The sequence below is a fragment of the Accipiter gentilis genome, chromosome 5 (assembly GCF_929443795.1).
Source record: "Accipiter gentilis chromosome 5, bAccGen1.1, whole genome shotgun sequence".
In the NCBI taxonomy this organism is placed as follows: Eukaryota; Metazoa; Chordata; class Aves; order Accipitriformes; family Accipitridae; genus Astur; species Astur gentilis.
The window spans coordinates 15,331,355-15,347,265 of NC_064884.1; the positions used below are offsets into that span (position 1 = coordinate 15,331,355).

A 15,911-nucleotide genomic window follows, 5' to 3' on the forward strand; every position below is an offset into this window, starting at 1 on the left:
ATTTAGTCTCCCCTTGAAGCCACTTAGAGCAACTTCTACATGCAAGGCATTTAGCTATATGGACCTTTGATCTTACCCAGTGTGGCCTTTCTTATCATGGTACTTTTCTGGAAAGTGCCTGCACTATAAACTGAAAACTCATTAGTATGTCAGAGAGAGTCACTGTGTTTCAAAGATTGTCAGAGAAAGTTCTGCACTTTCTAGATTGAAGGACCTACCTTTGTTTTCCTGTTATTACACTGATACTTGCAGACACTTCAGCAATTGCTATCCCTGTCTTACATGGAACATTTGCAGCTGCAGCACCAGGTGGGTTGAATGCCTTCTCCTTATTTTACATCTTCCCTAGTTGCAGCTCTCATTTGAAGTTATTTATTGTCTTGGATGGGAAATGAAATAGTGTATTTATTTTAAAGATACCCTTAGTAAAGTGGTTTATGTAGTTAGTATTGTATTGAAAAGTAATATTTCTTGGAAACAACAGGAGAATTGTTTAATTTGGTGTATTTTTGTGAAAAGAAATAATTTGGTGTTGGTTTTGAAAACAGCCTTGACCTTTAATCTTTAATTACTATCTGCCTTGGTTCATTCTGTTTCTTTCTCTTGCTTCCATCTCTTGCTTCCATCTTTTGTTTGTCTCTTGTTTCCATATGATCCGTTTCATCGTGTATTTACAAAGTGGAATTATGTCTCCTCTTTCAGTTTATCAAAGCTGGCTAGAAGTTAATAGGCAATTAATATTTATCAGCTAAAAATGAAGTTTAGGATACTAGTTTGATGCAGATGTTGCAAGTTAGGCAAGATGAACCCTACCTTTAATTTCTGATTTGATATTAACTTGAGAATATCAAAGTGACTCTCATCTAGGCCAGGGAACGTACAGCTATCTTTTGAAACAGCCCTTAGCATCTGTTTGTCCCAACTGGGAATTCAGCATTTTTTGAATTCTCATGGAGTGATTTTGAAATCTGTCCTTAAGCGCTTACCATTTCTTATTTGACTGCCTGATTCTTCTTTGTAATATCTGTTCCTCTTGAAGGTACTCTTTCTTGTGTGCTCTGTATAGTTTTTTAAAGCTTCTGTAGTCACTTGGAAGCAGGAATGCAGAGGATAGGATAATCAGTGTACAGCTTCTATGGACCTATTTAAGCATTATGCACAGCTGGAACAGGTAGCAGGTAGGTTTGGGGTTTTTTGAGTGCTTACTGTTTCAGTTGAAATCTTCTGAATAATAAATTTGACTTTAAATTATCATCCTTTGTGAACATGGCTAATAGGATTTCTTCTAGAAGCATTTTATAGGTTCTGTGGTCTGCATTTAATGCTCAAATTCCTTGTGTTGGAATGTCTAAAATACCAGAGAAGAAATTGTTTGGTCAGTATGGTAGACCTGACTTTCCTTAGCTATCTGACCTTTACAGATATGTGTGTAGGATAGCTCGAAGACTGTGCTGCCTGGAATATGCTGCAGATAGTGAGGGCAGTTTAGCATAATACGTGCATTCTGCTGAAGTGTTTGCAAATAGTGTCTGAATCTGGTTGTATCTTCTGTGTTTGGCTAAATTTTTAATGTAGTATTGAGTACACCTTTAGGATTTCATTTTTTCAGCTTGGGTATGTATGATTGCATATATCACTTGCTAACATACATAGTGTGTTTTGTTGTTTAGGTGCATACCAGGTCTACCTCTTGTGTGTTACAAAAACCACATATGCTGCATTCCTATTGTGCTTGTTGTCCCTATGCAGATAATGCTGTGTCTGTGTGTGGCTGTGGTGGCTGTGCATTTGAAAAAACCTCTGAAAATCTCTGTGTTACTGGGGCAGAGATTCTCTGTTTTTAGACCTAAGTAGTCTTGTTGGGCAGTAATAGGAGTCATGAGATTGCTGGCATGTTTTAGCAGGCATGTAAGCATTTACATCAGGACCATTGTCAGCATCTTGGGTTTGAGGAGGTTTTTTAATTACTGCACGGTAGGGGGAAAATAGCTTGATTTAGTAAAAACCCCAGAAACCCCAAACCAAACCCTACTATGAAAATACAGGTAATGAAAGTGGATGAAAAAGGATATGTGATTTCTAAGGGGAAAAGAAAAACTGCATCTGTTTTTTTTTTAAAAAAATAGCTAGGTTTAATAGCTTCTTTTTTTTTTTTTTAATTAATTCAACTGTATATTAAATGAGATAAAAAATAAGGATATTCTTTTTATTTTAAGATTAAATGTCAGGTTCCTTTTCTTAAAAAAAAAAAAAAGTTAAGTATGCTTTATTAAATGTTTCTAAAGAGAGCAATATTGTTTTGGTTACAATGTAAGCAAGAAAGAATAGGGATTTGAAATAAAACCTAAAAGAAATATGATTTCCCTAGAAATGTTTGGAGGAATTTACTTAATTGCAACCAGAAGTTTGACCTGGAAGTGTAACGTTTTGACCTTTTAGCTGTCTGGTTTCCTAAATGTGTTGTTTTTCTCTCTTTAAACTGTGAGAAAATCTGTTTTACACATCTTTAACTCTTGCATTCCCTAAAAGTCTCAATATAAAAGTCCCCAAACTATCACCAGCAGTCCAAGAAAAACAAAAATTGTCATTACATTTTAAGAAAATCATTATAGCTATGTGTTGAACATTGAAGTCCTTTCTGTTTTCATTATAACTGGAAGTAATTGTGTGTGTAATTTCATGGTTAAATATGAATGGGAATTTCTTTTAAACTTTCCATGTTACCCTATTACACAATAATACTCTGCTTTGTTCTTTTGTTCTTAAATGTCATTATCATATGACAAAGGTAGAGAGAAAATACAGATTTTTAAATTGCAAACATTTTTGTGGGTTTATTTATATTTGGAAAATTTTTATGAGGCTTTACAGAAGTCTGTGCAGGTAGAGATGGAGGGCTAATTCCTGGAAAAAGTTATGCATACTTTCTTTGCATAAGTAGTTCAGTGAGAGCAGTTATGTGCATTTGGTTCTCCATTGAAGGTACTAGATATGTTGTATTTATTACACACTTGAGTATTTCTATTTACTACAAAGGGACAAGTGACAGACCATAAACAAAATTACACCAGCAAAGCTTTGCAGGGCCCAGGCTTTAATTTATTAAAAATGTGTAGAAGCAAATAAACATTTAGTAGTGCAGCAAATAAATACTTGAGGAGGAAAAAAAGTCCAGTGCAATCTTGAATATACATTGTGGGTATAGTAACAGAACTTGAGGTATTCCATCAACTTCAAACAGATAAGAGATATTCCAATGCAAAGCAAATTACATTTATTCAGAGAGATACATTCCACCTGTGAAATATTCACTATACAAATCTATGGAAAACAAAATTGTTTAAATGACAAAGCTTGCTTTAGAAAGGATAGAACGTGACCGTCTTGTATTTGTTTACAGAGTATCTTTCTCTTTTAATTAAGATAGTTTTCTTTTGTGTGTGTGCCTGTGTGTGTGTCATAGCATATGGGCAATGCCTGTCTGTTATTTTCTGTTGTCTTCCCATGGCACAAGACAGGTTCATGGGTTTTGGTCTTTTATATAAAAGACCTTAAATTTGGTATTTAATATTGAGAAAGAGGATGTTCTGTTTACCTTTTTTTTTGCACTTAGCATCTGTTACACTGATGCTAGAAACTGCAGGATACTGAGCTGCGTAATTCAGGTGGACCCTTACAACACTACACTCCTGAGTAAGCTAAAATGAGCAGTTTGTTACAAACCATTTTGCAGTCCGTCTCCAGCTCTTTGTACCACAACAACCACCTGCTTCACTGGTGGAGCTGAGTGGCGCTGATCAGATGATCACAATCATGGGTCATTCTTGGTCTTTTTGATGGTATCCTCTTTGCATCAGAGCTTGTGAGAGCAGAAAGAAATTGGGATTTATTTGGAAATAGAGCCTTTCCGCAGATGACTTAATAATGGTCTATTTCCCAGCATTTTAAAAGAGAAAATACAGAAGGCTCCATTGTGGTGACTTTCCACCTATTTGCTATGCTCCAGAATTTTCTTCTATTCCGAGTTGTTATAAACCTGGCAAGAGCCTGTTGTGTGAAAAGACAAAAAGCCGTGAACCTCTGGCACAACTTGCTTTATTCAGACAACAGTGTGAAATGTGTGCTGGTTCAAGTCCACACTTGTCTCTTAGAACTCGCTTTCTTTTGAAGTGTTCTCTAGATGATAGGGTAGAAGACAAGACCAAAAGTCATGACCATCAATATCTACCTCTTAGCTCCACTGGGCTATCCTAACAGGAGTCCTCAAAAAAGAAAGTCAAGAACATTTATTACTGCTATACATCAAGATCAGCTTTGAAGAAACTACCTTTTCATGTTCATGCCATCTTTTTAAAGTTCTGCTGAAGATACCTGCTACTAGCTTTTCTTTCCCTCTCATTCTGTCCCGTCATGTCTCCAGTGGCAGACTTAGGCTTTTTTCACCAAACCCATAGGTTTTATAGCCATGTGATGCAATATATTCCTGACATTTTTAGTGACCCTTGCCTAGACACCTTGTTATTAGTAGAAGATGAAAGTCTTGTCAGCTGTGGGAGCTATAGGGCTAAAACCCTTTCCTCTCAGGGAAGAAGTTTAGCAGAAGTTATCCTATTGCTAGGGAAAAAAATAGAGCCTGGAGACCTGTGAAGGATTTGGTTGACTTTATTTGAAAATCTTTCAGCATCATAGTATTGGCACCCGCGATAATGTTGTTCTAATGAACAATAAGGGGAACCAGTCATGTCTCTTAAATTCTGAAAGGCTCATTTCCACATTTTCATTGCGTTTTTGTGCTAGAAGAGACTTTGCTTTGTAGAGATTCCTGACATTTAAAATAAAAAACCTTCACTTTCAAATATTTCATGGCATTAAAAAATTTCATGAAGCTCATGGTTATCCTTAAGGAAAAAAACACAGAGACAGTAGGCTGAAAGGATGTATTTTTTTTGAAAGAGGCATGTGTTTTAAAGGCCACTGTATGCATTCCCTAGTGCCCTGGAAGTCAAACTTGTCACCATCACAGTGTCTGTGTTTCATTTTAGCTAGATTCTACCTTACTTTTATCACTGCGAAGAATTCAGTAATGTAAGTAAGTGACATTGCTCCATTTGGATACAGCTGTGTCTGGCCACTTTGGGGGAGGTGCTCAGCTTGATGTGCCAATGTGGCATCAGATAGTTTTTAACGAAGTTGCTGCTTCATGGAGATACAGCCACTTTGAAGAGACTGTAGATTCTCCTGTGTTGCTGACTTGTCAGACAGCGTTTACCATAGGGTTTGTTTTCCAGTTCTTTCTGCCTTTTGGCTGGTAGTGACAGATGCCTTTCTCAGCCTTTCTCTCAGTTGTCGGTCTCGTTCCAGTGGTTAAAGAAGTCCAGGCATGTGGCTTCCTCTGGAATACAGTTTGTATGCTCAAAACAGTGAGGATTCATAAATAGCTTTCAGTTCATGTGTTAACGGCCATCACAATTAATAAAATGGTCATTGAGTCTGAGATCAAGAAGAGGGTGAAATCAAATCTTATCTCCTATTAGAAAACAGTTGTCTGTAATAATGGTACATGGACTATCAAATATATTGCTCTACGTTTATCTGTTTGAATGCATTAGCAGGTGGTGCTAGCTATTATTGCTTATACATTATGAATGGATATTGAGAGACTCTATCTTAAGGGCTGTTTTCCAGGACTGGATCAGCCTGCATCTCCATCTCAAGTATTACTGAGGGGAAGATGGTCTTTTTCCTTCAGAGCTGGTGTGTTCTCAGGACCACCATCTGGTGCATTTATCATCTTGCAGCCAGATGGTCTCATACATGCTTTTCTTCTCTGTTCTTTCCTCCAGAATACCCATGACAAGCAGGATAAGAAATGCCTTATCTTGGATCCAGTTTGGCCAGTATAGTTCTGATTTTGGAGTGAATTCCACAGCTTTCCTGCTAGAGGAGAGCCCTACAACCCTACTCTTGGATTTCATAAAATGGTTCAGTCCAGTTTCACTGTTAATGATTCATATTCTAAAGGTTTTAGACAGTGTGCCATGTCCAGCTATCAATGTTCTGATAGCAGAGACGATTCTTCTAGGTGTATCTCATCCTGTCTTGATCAAATTCATTTAAAGTTTAATGTCTTTATTCCAGTCAGGGACCCTGTTCCCTGATAGGAACTAAACCTTGTCCCCACATCTTTGATGGGACAGATCTCTCACCTATTCGTGTTGGCAACTGGCCTGTGCTCAGAAGTTTTAGCAGATAGAAGAATAGTACTAATACTAATAAAATTGTGAAACAGTAAGGAGAAGAGAATCAGTAATCTGTTTTTAAACCAGTCTATGCTTGGTTTAAGATGACCGTAAGGCACCCTGGAAAAAGACAGAGGCAGATTAGAGTTTGCAAAATCAGATCCTGCAGCAGTACTCAATACTGCACCCAAGTCATGGTTTGGTTTTGGTTTTTTGGGTTTTTTTTTCAGTCCCAATTTTATGTATCTAAATTTAATGGCCTGAATGTTTTTTCTTCAGTATTAAACATTTTTTAAAAGTTTATGGGCTTTATTTTACATTGATCGGTACACATTGTCCTGTGTACTTGCTTGTGATTACCACTTGAAATAATGAAAATTTAAAAAAATGTTCTAAAAATTTTTTGAACTGAAGGCATAACAGACGGAAAGAATGGATGCCATCCTGAGCTGTTTGAGTTGTTCTGAAACCCACTATTTGGTGTATAAAAATTGGCAGTAGGTGAAGATGCTTGTTGTCATTAACTGTGAAGTTGATTTTTTTTTTTTTGAAGTGTGTGCGTGTTGTGTGTGTCTGAGATGATACAGAAATTCTGTACCCATTCCAAACACCAGAAAAGGCTCAGGGAGTCTTGCTGGCTTTTTGTATCTGCTGTCCCTGGCCTATCCTAGAGTCGGGCTTAAACTTACAGGCCAATGTTTGGTTTTGAATCTCTTCTAAATTAGAAATGGCAACTTTGGAGTACATGCTATGAATATGAACATTTGTTTTGGGGAAGGAAAGCTGCATGATTAACAGTAGGTTTAGAATAAAATGTTCCTTTTGGTTTTGTTTACAAACAATCAGGAATTTGGATTTGGTGGTGAAGAATTTTAAGTGGAGAAATATGACTGCTAAAAAGCAGTGTAATAATATGTCTGTAGAGCACTTTGAAGATGAAAAGCTCTATATACTGTAAACATTATTACTAGTATAGCTTAATCTGTATGGAATAATTAGCGTAAGCAAAATGTAGATTTTTTTTTAAAATGTACAATATAGTGTTTCAGAAAGTCTAATGCACCTATTTATTTACTTTCACAGTGTAACATAAGAAAATCATCCTCTTATTTTTTTAATACCTATGTGTTGCAATGATTTACTTTGTTGTTACTTTCCAAACATAGAGGCAGTCCTAATCCAGAACAACCTGTCAGAAATGTGAAACGTCTAGGGTGAGAGGAAAAAATAGGTGTTTTTTAAAGATGGTATAAAAATACTGTGCAATGAGAAATAGGTGCCTGTCAGATATGGAAGTATTGGGGGGGAAATCAGCCTCCTTAGGCTTGTACCGTAACTTTGGAGAAGACCTGCCTGAATTTAGTTACAGAGCCATGCAGGTGCCAGATTGTGCTGGGAAGTGAACACCTGCCAGGCTGCTCCAGATAACTCAGCAGCTCAGAGGCATTTTCCCAGGCTCCCAGATGAATGGTCCATAATAGCCGTGGGAGAGGGCTTCCCACTGCTCCATGCTGTACCACAGCCTCTTCTTGGCAGCCTTCTGGAAGTGCAAGTCAGCTTGGCTGCGACTCCTTTGGAAAACAAGTGTTGCTGGATAGTCTTACAGTAAAGAGTCAGTGTCTGATATTTCCTCCCAGTGTTGTGGGACTATGAAATATAACAAGCAGGGCAAATTACCATTCCCTTAAAAGGCAGCTCTCACTGGTGCATATTTCAGCTGAAACTGAACTGTGGCTTTTCTAGAACCACTTTTATTCAGTCCCATTTTGGGCTTCAGGGTCTATTTATTTTGTTGGGTTGGGGTTTCTTGTTTTGGTGTTGGTTTTTGGGGTTTTTTTCCTTGTTTTTGGAACCTGGTTCTGATGATTTAGGTCGACAGTTTTGAAGTAAGAAAAACAAAACTCCAAATCACTAACAACAATTTTATTTCTCCTTCTGCGGTAGTAATCTACACATGGAGCTTTGTCTATGTTGCATGATGAAGAGGAGACTGAAGATTGGGCCAAATAGGTTGTCTGAGCCTAAGATCTGTGAACGTTCTCTCTGCATTACTGGCTCAGAGCACTGTATGTATCTTGAGGTTAAAACTTCTATGGTGTGCTAGAAAGGAGTTAGTAATGGATCATTTGGTGTGTATCAGTTGGTCCCTCCTTCCAGATACCAGGAACAGCAGCTTTTGGTCCTTGCTGAGTATATGCTGGCCATCTTCCCCAGAGCATAATCCAGAGCTTGCCCAAAGCCAACATTAGTATATGCTACTATATAAATAGCATTGATGGTGGACAAGTCTGGAATTGAGAACAGACTTAGACTCATGCTGAGTTAACTGTGTAGAAAGTTTAAAAAGCTGCAAGTTGCATGAGCTTATCAAATAAGGTTTTCTTGTGGGGCTTAGTTTCTTATTTCATGTAGCAGAATAGTTGATTGGATAATATCGTTTCCCTTGAAGGAAGCAGAAAGAGGATATCATGGTTTTAATAGTTCTGCAGTAACTCTGGCAACTTCAGAACTAGGGGAGTTTTGCATGCTCCAGCTGACTATGGATTAGATCAGATGTCACACACAAGAGAGTTTCAAAACATTTGATGAGCATAGCTGCATGATACTTTTGAAATACAGGTATCTTGAATGTAATAGATCTTAAAATTTTCTCATGGTTAGCAATAAGTAACAGAAAATCATCTGTTCAGACTTTTTCAGCAAAGTCAAGTAGTAAATAGTCATGGAAACTAAAATTATTGTCTGGTGCTAGTCCCTTCAGGCTGAGCTCATTAGCTCAGGTGCAACTCCCTGTGAAGGCTTTGTAAGACTTTGAGACTTGAGCTGACACTGCAAAAATAGTGTAGAAGTGTCTTGATCTCTTACGTAATTATTTATTTTGTTAGACTTGAGGTAGGTGTTCTCTTCCAGAGAACAGTAGCTAGCTGAATCAAGGGCCTTTAAGAGGAATTTGAAACTTTGTTCAGGCCATTAGTCAATCAAATATGATTAAACACTTAACCTCTCAGAGAATACCAGGGTAGCAAGAAAAATAAACAGATATACATGTCACTGATTCATAAAAGAATTTCAGGAATGAAGTATTGTGCTTTTCCCTGTGAAAAGCAAAAAGATTCACACTTTTTCATGTTAAGTTCCTCTCAAGAAAAATACATTTGGAATATCCCAGACAAATGGAGGTGGAAAAACTCTTTTATTATTTACTCTGTTTGAAGATTTGTTTGCAAAGTTGTACTTTTAGGAATGTTACTTTTTCACTGTTACAGAGGTCACAGTGGAAGATGGTATTATCACGCTAATAACTTATTTATATACAGGGCAGATTCTTTGATTTGTCTAACCCTAGTACAATGTTAAAGAATTGTGGATGCCAAACTGGAAATAGCTAAAAGTAATTTTCTTTAATTGTGCTCATAAATATACAGTTAATAAAGCTGGTGGATTACATCCAAATTTTTCTCTAGTGCTCATCATTTTTAAGGGATGGTTCAACTTGTCACATCTTGACTTGATCTCCACAGGGAAGTCAAATTTTGGGTATCTTCCTGAGGGGAAGGAAAAAAGATGGCTGATAAATTTCAAAGGGATTGATTGTGATCGATAACTATAGTTCTTAATGAGAGGTGATGCTGAACAGCACTTGATGGTGAGCTCCAGGAGATCTTGTACAAGTAGGAGAGCTGTAGAGTGTGCAAGAGAGGACATGCATTTAGAGGCTTGTACTTAGAAATAAGGCATGCCTTGGCACTTGCTCAGTAGAGATCGAGACTGGAACAAACAAGCTTTCCTTACTTCTTTTTAAACAACTAGATTAGAAGAACAACAGTAGCAGTTTATTTTCTAATTTTTCTGTGGTAATTGCACCTAGGGTATCTGACTGTCTTGGAAGCAACAATAATTGTACTGTCTTGCAAAACCCATCAGAGTTAGGGGAAATACAACTAACCCTCTTTTGCACATTCATTTTAGTGAGGTATACAGAGAGACCATGGAGGAGGTGTCACAGATGCTGACTTCTTTCGATTTCAGTGGGAGTTAGGTTGCTAAATACCTTTATGAATCAAGTCCTAACCGATTTATTCAGGGTCATTTGGGAATTTAAGTAGAACAAAAGTAAAAGCTGATTTCCTTAGCTGTAGCCTAATAGTCTCTTTGCTGTAATATAATCCTTTCTGTCCTTTTCTTATGCTCCTGGTGCACAAGGATTTCTGTCATTCTCAGGAACAGAAACAGAAGAGCCTCTGTGTACGTTACAGGTATCTGCTGGGTCAGCCAGTCTAGCTTTGTCTAATTCTAGATACTGAGAAGTTCGGATGTATGCATTTCTCACTTAGTTCAGTGGCATTGTAGATAATTAAGACCTTTCATGTTTGTTTGGTTGGTTTATAGCCAGCATTTTTTCTATCAGCTTTGAGTATGTCACCTTTCTCTAGAAGGCAGTTAAGTAAATGGTCATCTGCAGTGTTCTTGTAGAGTATGCATGAAAACACTGTAGTGAATAGGACTCTAGGCTTTTGGACTATTGACTGAGACACTAGGCTACTACATCTCTGATCAGTGAACTGATTTAAATTTACTTCTGCGCTTGGAGACCAGAACTTGGTGGTTAGTAATTTGTTTAGATTTTTCCCCTGTTTCAGATACTGATTTCTTGAGACCTCAGTATGAGCAGTTTCTTTTTAAAAATATTTCTTTAAAGTTACATTTTCTTTTGTATTCTTGAGCTGCTGCTGCTGCTTTCTCTCTATCCTATCTTTGCAGATGTGCAACACTTTGAGACTAGAATGCCCAAGATACCCTTATACTTACTATTATCCCTTTGGTTTATGTTGCAGCCAACAGTTTTCACATTACTGCCTACTTTATGAAGAGATGGGTTAATCTCCGTTGTGCTGTAGGGAAACATTATCGTGGTAAGAAATGAGTTTCTTATAGCATTACTTAGAACTTTGCATTTCTGGGAGGAAAAAAGGGAACGTAAACTAATACTTTGTCAGATTTTGGTCTACTTAATCAAAATTTCTTTCAGAGCTTGGTTCTGGGGGTTTTTTTGTTTGTTTGTTTGTTTTTCCCCCAGAGGATGTTTCCTAAAAAAAGAGAAGTGTTTCTTAACATATGATGGATTTTTTTTAAACTTAATTTTGAATTTGTGTATGCCTTGCCCCAGGGTAATCAGCTAAGCCACACCAAATTCTTTAAGTATAATGAGACTCAGCATTTTACTGAGTCTCTGCAGGGTGAATCAACCAGAGGTTGCAGTATGAATCACTTCATTATTGCTCGAGTGTCTTGTGACATCAACTGTACAGTACAAGTGTATGCAAGAAAAGGCTTTCATTCACCTCAATTCTATAAAAACTTTACATAGGTGATGTCATTGGATCAGATTTTTTTTCATGTTTTCTCAAGCCAGCATGCTCTGAAAGGAAGTGATATCAATCCTGTCCCGCCAACAGCAATAAAAAGGATCTATAATGATCACTGCCCTTTGTGTTGACCTTTTTGTATTCAAAAAAAGCAAAATAAATCAATTAGGTGTGCTTAAAAATACTGAATACTTGAATGCATATTTTTAAAGAATTTCTTATTTTTATAGGAATTCATTATTTTAAAAAATGTTTAAATCTCTCTTCAAATGCTAACTAGTTGTTTTCTAAGTCCATATTGATTGAAAAGATTGCAGTTTTGATTTTAAATATTTCATCAAACTTGTTCTCCCAGCCTGCTGGAAGAATACTTAGAATAGAATAGCAGAGTGTCTGCTCAACACTGGTTTCTGTGTGTTAAATTTGAACTTTTCTTAAGCATCAATGAATACCTAAAGATACTTTCATTTTGTTAGCCAGAAAGTGAGATTGTTATAAAATGCAACAATAAAAATGTCTAACTGTAACTTGCCCTGCTAGTGCTGCCAAAAAGAGAGGCTGTGATGCTGCAGTCAAAACTTTGCTTTCACATGAAGTTCCTAGCAAGAAAGGAACTTCATTTTCCTGGGTTTTGCTCCCAATAAATAGCAAAATAACCACATATCCTAAAAAAAAAAAAAAAAAAAAAAAAAAAAAAAAAGGCACCAATATTTCCTTTCTGTAAGATATACCTAGTACTTCACAGACAAAAAGTAGACGTTGAGCCTAATAGAAGAAGAATCTTGCATACTTCAGTCGGTGAAGCTCACTCAATATCTAAAGTAAAATTACTTAAGGGGTTATTATTGGAACCCCACATAACAAATTCAAAGTTGTCCAGCTTTTCTTTTGTAGCCCATTTGGAAGATGTCCGTAGACTGCTTGCAGTTTGTACTAAACCTTTGTGGGTGGCTTTTCAGGTCTTGAGGATACAAGCAGAGAAAGAATAGTCTGGACATAAGGCACAGCATGAATACTTCCTTGGAGACAGTTTTGCTAACAAAGTGATCATTTCTGAAAGAATTATGAAAGGCTCATATTCATTATCAAATTATAGTAGCTTAACAAGCTACTGCACCAATACAGATGCATCTGAGGTCTCTGTGTATGCTTTTTCAACCAATGGCAAATGCAAGGTAATCTGTTTCAACATCCCCATCTTTCACTGTAATGATCTAGAAAAGTCACTGCTGGTACTCACTCAGAGGGATTTGTCAGATGCTAATGGAGATATGCTGTTGGTGAAGAAGCAGTACCTTGTAGAGAGGCAGTGAGCCATATGGATGACCTGAGCGTCGCATGTGCACATCATGCCTATACTCAATTCGTTGTGAGGAGATATTGTACCAAAAACAATCTATGAGGTCAACCTTGTGTTTTTTCTGCATGCCTTGTCCCTTACTTGGCCCAGAGAACAGGGTGTTACAGCTTGTTTTTGAAGTATAACAAACTTTAAAAATTAGTAACTCTCTTTTTATAAAACCAAACCAAACCAAAAACCAAGAACAAAAAAATCTGAGCTGAAAATATGAAGAGAGAAATCTGGAAATAATCTGATATGTAAAATAACAAAATATCCAGCTATGCTCTTTTCATACCATTGCTAGGTACTGAATAAAGCTTTGTCTGGTCTATTCTAATCCGAGAACCCTTCATTTTTAATCATTTGTAAATAGAAACTTTGTTGTGTTCACAGCAAACCATGTGATCTTGACTAAAATATGTAATTCGGTAGCAGTTAACCAATTTGTTTAATGACTTCAAAAATCACTGTACTCAGTTTGAAACAGCCTTATGCTGCATTTTTATGCTAAGTCCTGATTGAATATGTTGTGCGTGCTGTATTTCAAACATAATTTACAGCTTTTGTGATGAAAAGACTCATCACCAGAATAGCATAAAAGAAATCATCATTAAGTGGTTTGTCTGTTGGTTCTGTCTGCTATATTTTTCCAGGGATGTAGGTGGACTAATTTGCAGCAATGACTATCTCTTGGGAACTAGGCTTACTCTTAGTGATTTTTTTGAATGGTTTAAAAAAGCAAAGCAAAAGGAGGGATGGTAAGACAGTAGGTAAGAAACTAGTGGAGCGCATGAAGTGAGTTAGTGTGCAATTTAAAAACAAATATTATTTTGTTTACTAAAACAGCATGTATATATGTTGTCATTATGTCTGGTTTTCAATATGGTTATAATTTTTGTAATCTTCTGTTAAATTAATTTTTTGTAGAGCTCCGTGTGTTTCCAGACAGATTTATAGTTTGTGTCAGTAAACTTCAATCTAATCCAAGTGCGTGGACATGTGAAAATGGTGTATTGGTATGTACAAAACTGTTCTATAAATTTTTCTGGTTTATTTTATAGTGGTAAGATGAATGTTATTCACATATAAGTGACTGTCATCTTGGAACCAGAAAGTCACATTAGCAGTTGGGTCAAAGTATTCAAAAGGACATCCTGAAGTGAGTCTGAAGCAGACTAAAATGGGAATTTTTGGAAGCTCAGCATTTTCTGAGCCACATAAGGCTCAGAGAAAAAGACCATGTGTTTAGAAAGCTAGGTATGATTTTAGCACCTTGATTTAAGGATCTTTTTTTCCTGTATATTTTGTCCTTGTAACATTTTACTTTCCAGAATTATAACGGGGCAGTTTTTAATGTCCATGAGTTTTTTGTATGTTTTCTTAGCACTTGTTCTGCAGAACAACTCAAATGGATCAGTGCTAGCCCTGCTGGGAAAAAAAAAATGCCTAAACATCTATGGAGAAAAAGGCGCTGGTGTGTAGTTAAATACCATAAACAATTCTACTTAAATATTTCATCCTGAAGGCTTTATCAGGGTCAAAGGCTTATGAATTTTATGCTGCAGTTAACTGCTGATTGTCTCAGGAGTGCTCACATTGACCCAGGTGGCCTGTTATATGGCAGGCAGTGTCTTCTGTGCTCACAGTAAGAGTCAGAATTACACACTGAGGTCTATGTATGTTTTAGTAGTTTATCTTGATGTATTAAAGCATATTTGACCCTTGAAAAAAAAAGGTTTTCTTCTACTCATTCAACTTAGTATTTTTTTAATATCAAGCAGGGTGTTTTTATTTATTATACTAAATGCAGATTTTATTATCTTGATTCCTACGTTTGTGAGTATCCTTAAATGTCAAAGGATCAAGCAAATGTTTTTCTCTCTCTCGGAAAAAAAAATCTAGCTGCTTTAGAAGTACTTTGCTATTTTGAAAATTATTACTTTCTTGGTATTGTCTTGAAAACTACGTAGATGCTTTAGGTAGAAAATCCTGTCTCTGCATTTTGACTGAGAAATAATGATCTTTTCTTTTTTTTCTTGCTTAAGTATCTCTTATAAGATATCCAGTTCCCCCATTTGGTATTTTTAATCTTTTCCATAATATAAAAGATGAGCATTTTCTTTAGTTTCTTTCACATGAATCTGTCTAGTAAGGAGAAGGCAAATTAAAAATATAATGTTATGGACTTTAGCTCGACTATTTCAAAATTTGATCTTGATCTGTGGAAACTCCTTGTTTAAAAAAAAATAATCTCTTAGTGGGATCACAACCTAATCAATAATAAAGTCTTGGGAGTTTGCTTTACTTACAGATGCAATGCTTGTGCATAGAACTGGCTGGAACAGTCAGTGTAATATGTTGGTAGGATAGAGTAAGATAAAGTTATCCCTAAGCCATCTTCCCTGATTTGAAAAACTAACAAGATGTGAACAGACCCTCAGCAAATGTTTTGGAGTATCTTTTTAATTCTTACCACTCCAACTTCAAGGGTCCGGTCCAGACTGTTGATCAAGAGTTTCTACAGCACATTAGTTCTGAATTTATATACTCCAATACTTTGCCAAACTGGGGGCGTGTTTGATTGCCACTGAGAGGTAATTTCAAGGTTTTGGCACTCCGTAAGTAAAGGCTAAGGATCTGCACTTTGTGTGTGTACTTTTCTCTATGCAATTTAGCAGCGAGTATGCTTGAACTCTAAACTAGGCTACAAAAGACCACCCAGAAGACCTTTCCGTTGAAATACTCCAGTGTATTCTGTCATGGGCTAAAAATGAGGCATATGTTTTGTTTTCCTCTGTATGTTGTTTGGGTTTGAATAATTTCATAATGTTGCATGCAAGTTCTTCTAAATGTTTAATCAGCTCATGCCATTGGTTTTGAGGGCCTATCTGTGTTTTATAAAAGGAGTTGACTATATGTTAATGGAGACTTTGTCGCTTTTCAGTGTTGCTGAATGTCACTGCG

The 15,911-nt window shown here is 36.6% G+C and overlaps 1 protein-coding gene across 10 annotated transcripts in view; it reads left to right on the forward strand.

Annotated features, from left to right (window-relative positions):
- The window catches only part of SLX4IP (SLX4 interacting protein), an 80,772-nt gene that overhangs the window by 50,459 nt on the left and 14,402 nt on the right, over positions 1-15,911 (forward strand). For 7 of the 10 annotated variants that reach the window (XM_049801224.1, XM_049801230.1, XM_049801223.1 and 4 more), the window contains 3 exons: positions 10,443-10,484; positions 11,075-11,152; positions 13,875-13,963. In XM_049801224.1, coding sequence (XP_049657181.1) covers positions 10,443-10,484; positions 11,075-11,152; positions 13,875-13,963 — 209 coding nt within the window. The remainder of the gene's footprint in view (positions 1-10,442; positions 10,485-11,074; positions 11,153-13,874; positions 13,964-15,911) is intronic. The other 3 variants (XM_049801232.1, XM_049801231.1, XM_049801233.1) reach the window with 2 other exon arrangements.